At 41.4% G+C, this 7122-nt stretch overlaps 1 protein-coding gene across 1 annotated transcript; it reads right to left on the minus strand.

The window, feature by feature from the left end:
• Window positions 1-1091: 1091 nt before the first annotated feature.
• On the minus strand, window positions 1092-2381 carry LOC126267709 (putative gustatory receptor 28a). Its single transcript, XM_049973012.1, has one exon. The coding sequence runs from the start codon at window positions 2379-2381 to the stop codon at window positions 1092-1094; it is 1290 nt and encodes a 429-aa protein (XP_049828969.1).
• Window positions 2382-7122: the final 4741 nt, after the last annotated feature.

Here is a 7122-nt window from a genome sequence, read left to right on the forward strand (position 1 = left end):
CATTTCTATGAGGATTTATTGAAATTCATTTCATTTTATGCCATTGTACCAATGTAATGGAAGCGGCAAATCTTCTTTCAAACTCTTATCCTCTACTGTGATGCCTTGCAGAGTAATAAGATAACGTTTCCTTTTATTGTGTTGCACTCTCCCTCTCTCTCTCTCTCTCTCTCTCTCTCTCTCTCTCTCTCTCTCTCTCTCTCTCTCTCTCTCTCGCTCTCTCTCTGCCTCTCTCTCAGGTTCAGATGGCTCTGAGCAGTAGGTGACTGAACTTCTGAGGTCATAAGTCGTCTAGAACTTAGAACTAATTATACCTAACTAACCTAAGGACATCACACACATCCATGCGCGAGGCACGATTCGAACCTGCGACCGAAACGGTCATCACCTAGAACCGCACGGCCACTCCGGCTAGCTACTCTCTCTCTCTCTCTCTCTCTCTCTCTCTCTCTCTCTCGCTCTCTCTCTCTCTTACACACACAGACACATACACACATACACACACACACACACACACACACACACACACACACGCTCACACACACACACACACACACACACACACACACAGAGAGAGAGAGAGAGAGAGAGAGAGAGAGAGAGAGAGAGAGAGGTAAACACTCAACTGTAGAGACACTTCAAGATCTGTACACCATGTAGATACTTCTCTAATATTTTTTATTCAGTCAAAAATATTTCTATCATTGTTACAAGTCATAATTCAACAGTTTACTGTAAAAGAATTTTTACTATTTATTGCAAATAGTCTCATACGTTACGTATTTCTGAAAACTCTCTCTGTGTCAATGAACAGAAGTGGGTACCATTACTGACATATGTGAGTATGGTGACCGAATAACGTTACATCGACTGGTCTGTATAAAAATAAGATAACACACACTGAAGATCACAAAGTTTCTATGAAAAAACGTGCGGAATAATAACGAAATGTTGCAGTTTGTAAAAAATCACATGTACATCGATAAACCATCTTCTTCAAAAGTCTGCTATTTACTTACACTACAATGTGTCACTACTCTGAACATGGTACGTGAATAAATCTGTAGTGTCTGCTGCATATTGCGGTAGTCTCAAGAACTACAGTTATTTCTTTGTTGCCTACTGAACTTTTTCAGAGAGAACTGTATGAGGATCACCAGGTATGTAGTGATGGTGGCCACACAGCTGGTTATCAGCGACCTGTCAATGGAGAAGAGTCCAGCAGCGCTGTAGCTGAGCCGGCTATGGTGCAGCTGGTGGGCGAACTTCTGCAGAGCCTGGCGGCGATCGTAGTCCCCATTGGACGGAAGTAGGAGGAGCTTGTTGACCAGCTCCAGTGTGTGATTAGACTCCTGGACGACCGATTCACTGCTGCACGCTATGATGGCCAGCCTACAGACTGACAGCACAGACCAAGGTAGACACGCCAATAAAACCACTCCTGTCGGTGGGCCACATGAAACTGCTCCAGTCCGAAGAAAGTGAGCCAGCATGACGTAAGTGTTCATCACAATGTTCAAAAAAGAAAACGTTACCTCTGCGACAATCTGTACACCAAATGCCTCACTGACACTCCTTGTCATGTCATGAAGGAGGCAATGAACCTTCCGTATATGAGAGACAGGTACGCTACTCTTAAACTGTAAAGTCATTGGTGCTGCTAGTCCCGATTTACGCTTAATTCTGTTTTCTAATCGCTCCCTCCGTGTTAAATTGCATGAATCTTCCGAATGCAGTTTACATTGAAACTCTGAAACATAATTTCCTGTATTTGTCTTCGTCCAAGGAGAAATGATATAATCAAGATCAAACTCTGAATGAACGCAGAATATATCCAGCAAATGTTTATTCAAGTGCAGAAACTTTCGGTACAGAATCATGTTAAATGCGAAAAACTGATGTGTGACTGCATACCTTACACCGTAACAGAAATAAAATGGAAACAGTAGGTCAAGCTGAAACCGGTATTCAGGGAGCCACATGTATCCACCAAACAATACAAGTGATAAAAGCATCACCATGAAAAGCATCCGTTGCAGAAGTTTAGATATTTTGAAGTATTCAGGCTCACTATTTCTGTGTAGAAACATATCAACTGAAAGTAGATTCAAGCACCACATATCAACGCATCTCTGCTTCAGGCTAATGCTTCGTAATATTAATACAATACCTGAAACATCTCCGAGAAGAATATTAAAAGTATCGATAGGTAATACAAGGTCACCCATAGTTATGTGCAGCTGTGACATTCGTCTCTGCATACCGCAGTATATCAGTACTATAAGTAATGAAGTGACAATGGCAGAATAACATTTCCAACCAAAGGAAACAATAAATTTCCCCTTTTTATCATTGAAAGAAAGCGGAGCAGTGCCAAACATTTTGCTAACCTTGAGCAGGAACTGTACCGCTCTATGCATCGTTCTCATGGCGTCCATCTTGTCAACTGTTCGTTGCCCGATACTACTTTCATTGTAAGGTGTACAGGTACATTTCAAAAATTTACAAGGCAGTTAGAGGAGACAATACGCCCCGTTACTTAGCTAAATTAAACTTGATAGATCTCTGAAGTGCCCCAGCAAAGCCTTAGTGAATGATTTTCTGTAATTTCGGTTAATCATTGTAGAGTTAATGATGTCTATACAGATTAGTTGCTTTGTATGCCTTATTTTCTGACTCGCTTTAAGTCCTGTAGAAGTAATTTGTCATTTCTTTTAGAGAGGACCAGATTTTTACAGAAACGCTGCCTCATTGTTTCCATAGCACCAGCAGAAGAAAAGGACACGCATCAACTGTCTCTGAAAATAACAATCCGCAAATAAGACCACACGAGACACAGAGACGACAGTTTTATCTGGTGAAAAGGAATTACAGTAGATAACATGAAAAGAAAACGGAATTAGAACGCCACGTAGCACGAAAATAGGTGAAAGTAAATCAACCCGCATAATCAAATCCAAAAATACATGTGAACGATACGATGAGAAAAAAAAAATTGGGATCGGAGGTATGATGTTGCTTTCATGGAGAAAACGAAGAATGACCGTTTCGTGCTGACAATCTTTCAGTTACAAATCTATTATATCTCGCTCAATTAAGAGTTTCTGCTGAACAGACTAAAGACTGTGAAATTTAAACACAAGGATGCTGCAAAGACTATTCATTTTGAAACTCTTGTTACTGAGAAATAAACACACTTAGCTGAAAGAGAGACACGAAAAATTTTCGTTGTGTGTGTAAATAATATTTTAAGTAGCGTTACCCACTTACTTATAGCCAAGGAAATATTTAAATTTGTTTCCCAGACACTTGACTAAGTGGCATTAAATTTGCAGAAATTAAAGTACGCTAGCTAGAAATATTTGTCAATTACTTGGTTTCGTTTTATAAGGTATCGGCTCAATACAGTTCAGTTATCAAGCGTTTACTGGTCTTGTATGAGCTTGCACGTGTGCCAAAACCCTTCAGGACTCATTCCTGTCAACTGTAATAATGTGACATACCAGTCGCAATGGTATCTGTTACACTCTCTATGTTATAACTGAACAGCGTTGTTAACTAATTTCTGTAGTGTTGTTTGGTCCAGCAGCGATGAAATTGATTTTACATGCTTTGTCTAACGCTCTCAGATGTCAGTTAATTCTGTAAATCGTGCGCACTCTGAATAATAACGCTTTTCCTGCAGTATTGGAGCTAACACTAAATGGAACTGAACTGATTTTTCAAAAGTCTGTACCAATGGAGTTTTTTTCAGGTTTGTTCTATGCAACTGCTGTCATAGTTGTAAACAAACAGAAATTAAAGTTCTCCTTGTCCCACGTGTTCTGCAACACAACCATGTGGATATGAATGTTTCAGTTTATGGTTGTGGCACTACGTGATGTTCTCTCTGTGTGTCTTTTAGATCTACATTTTACAGTAATCGGTAACTAACAGAAGTCCTTTCCTAATAAGATCAGGAGGAGGATTTTTCATAAGAAGAGCTATACATTACAACCTAACAGAGAGACTCAAAGCACGCGGAAACTACTCAGCACCGGCCTTCCACATATACAGAAACCTCCAGGAGAATTTAGCTGCATTGTGCATGAAACACCACTGTACGACAGGACGAAGATGATACCGGGTTAATACTATCAGGTAGTAAGGGAGGTGAACATCTGAAAAGGAGGGAAGTAAGTCAGACACAGCTACACTCCGTAAAAAGTTTACATACAAGTAAAAGCCGCGTGACAAGCACTTTCCAAAATAAAACTTGATTTCTGGACGATGTATCAATTAATTATTCTCTAACCCCTTAGAGCTATGGCGACGTTCGGTGCATTCCGAGCAACAAGGAACATTTCTTTCTGTGTGGAGTGGGTTCTAGACAGTAGTAAATTTTTAAACGGAAACCCATCTTAAATGGTGTCAACAATATCTAAGATTTGTTTCAAGAAATACATTACAACCATTTCTAGTCCCTGTTTACATTCCTTTGATGTTTACCATTATTTATAATGCGAAGAAATTATGACACTACGCTAAACACGAACATTAGCCCTTCAAAATCTTTGTCTGGCCAACTAATCATGGTTTAGATCTGGCCACACTTATAGCAGACGCCAGAATGGTTCCTTTGAAGACGTCACAACTGATTCTCTTCCTCATTCCATCCTAGTGTCAGCGTGCTTACTGTCTGTAAGACTCCGCCACCCAACAGGAATCAGACTCTAATATTCCTCTCTTAACTACGTAATAGCTGTAATCACGCCCATTTATGAAGAATCAGTAGTGGGATCTATCAATCAAGAAGTTCAATTGAAACCAGCTCCTATCGATATAGATATTGGTCCAGCCACAGTCAAAGATCGGAAACCCATATTGAAGTCTAAGATAACTCAGACATAAGGCCTTGATATTCTGGGTAGTAACGGTCCTTCCTCCAGTTCGCTTACCACACTCAAAACTGGTTCTAACTCCAGTTACATAATCATCATAAAAAGGTCACAGCTACTTCCACTGTAAAGGAATGCATGTTGTGTTAGATTCACATTGAACCAAAATTCGTAGGGTCCAGGAGTTTAATATCGAGACTTATCCTTAATATAAAGCAAATATAAAGTGCTCATAACGCCACTACCTGCCTAACTTCATCAGACGACGTCCTAGACTTATAGACAAACTCACCGTCAAAATATTCCTGAATAGCTCGACACCTCCCAATCCACTTGCACATTCGCTAGTCCTTAAACTGTCCTAAATTTCTTTTCTTATTGAAGAAAATTCAGATCCAATAGGGTAACTGAAAAAGCCAGTGACAGAACCTTTTAACCTATGCAAAACAGTCCCTAAAGCAAATACCGTGCCTTACAAAAAAAATGCATGTACCCCACTAAGCCATTGCAAACAAATTTCATTATCTCTGCTATTCTACGCCTCTCCCAGCACCTTCTCTTTGTACTGACAATGAAATTCACTTAAATATATCTTCGCATATGACCCTGAGTGGCAACGTGGTGTAGTGGTTATGATGCTAAACTGTTGCATGGCGGGACGTGAGTCCACTCACGTGGACTGTACAATTTTAATTTCGATATTCGGTTCGAGTACATTCTAGAAGTATCTACAAATGCCAAGACTCATTGCACTTGAATGTTCTGTAGCTGTATGTATATTGTATGTGTTCTGGCCGGCCCAGCTGCTGTGGACGATCGGTTCTAGGTCCTTCACTCCGGAACTACACGGCTGTTACGGTAGCAGGTTCTAATCCTCCCTGGGACATGGATGTGTGTGATGTCCTTAGGTTAGTAAAGTTTAAGTAGTTCTAAGTCACAGGGACTGATGACCTCAAATGTTAAGACCCATAGTGCTTAGAGCCATTTGAACCATTTTTTTGTTCTGGCCCGGGGCAGTTCGCTCCGCCCTCTTCTATATGTATGTGCTGAATAAACCTTCGTTGCGTGAAGTTAGTGTTCGTCATTCATCTTATTATACCTTCTTCTTCGTGACACTATCTTGGTGGAGGCGCTGGCTATTGGAACTTGTGATAGCCCACATTATCGACGACATAGTGGCTCCCATCAACAGATCGCAATCTAACGGAGAAAGAAGAAGAAGTGTGTGCCACCACGGGAGACATCCTTCCGGGTTCTCTGGTGACGATGGCCAAGATCCAAACAAGTGGCTGAAGGTATATGAACGTATAGCCAAATTTAACAAATGGGATGACACCCTGTGCTTGGCTAACGTTTTTTCTACTTGGAGGGCACTGCCAAGCAATGGTATGGGAACAACGAGGTGAGGTCCACCAACTGGGGAGTATTCCAGGTGGAACTGCGCAAGTATTTCTGCGACACACGACTACAGAAGTGCAAGGCTGAAGATTAATTAAAGTGCAGGGCACAGCGCTCAGGAGAAACTACAGCATCCTACATTCGAGAAGTCTTGGAGCTGTGTAAAATAGTGGATACTAGAATGAAGGACGAAGATAACATTGCACATCTCATGAAGGGTGTTACTGAGGACTTGTATCAAGCCCTACTCCTGAAGTAGGTTTCGACAGCAGACGACTTCATAAAACGGTGCCAGTATATCGAGACAATGCATCAAAAAAGAATTACACGCAAGAAGTTTGAACGGATTCCAAATGTCGTATCGATATCTGTGATGGAGGAAGGAACTGATTTCACGAGTTTTCTTCGACAGACAGTGAGAGAGGAAGTTCAGAAGGTATTTGGATTGCACGGCGAACAAAAAACCGAGGCTCTTCAAGAAGTCATAAGGGAGGAAATGGAACTGACGTTGAACCCATTCTCTCGCCCTTCATTTCCCTTTACAACGGTGAAAAAGTCGAGACCTAGGCGGCGTTACGTTCCTACAATGCCCCATGAGGAACCTGTTTGAGCTCCAAGGAAGATTGACGTCTGGAGGACCCAGTATATCTAACAAGTAGGTTTCACTGTGGACGACCGGCACATGTCGTGCGCTACTGTCGAGAAAGGCGGCGGGTATATGATGACGCCCGCGCTAGACGACAGCCGACCGATCTTTGCCGACGCCAACTCCGGGCCGACGAAGATGAACAAGATGTTCTATGTACTGACTTGGCAGAAAATTGTAAGAAATTTTGGTCTTATGTCA

Source organism: Schistocerca gregaria, chromosome 4 (assembly GCF_023897955.1).
Source record: "Schistocerca gregaria isolate iqSchGreg1 chromosome 4, iqSchGreg1.2, whole genome shotgun sequence".
NCBI classification, from domain to species: domain Eukaryota; kingdom Metazoa; phylum Arthropoda; class Insecta; order Orthoptera; family Acrididae; genus Schistocerca; species Schistocerca gregaria.

Excerpts from the sequence above, each read along its gene's own strand:
- LOC126267709 (XM_049973012.1), bottom strand. The coding sequence starts at position 2,381 with ATGTTTGGCACTGCTCCGCTTTCTTTCAATGATAAAAAGGGGAAATTT.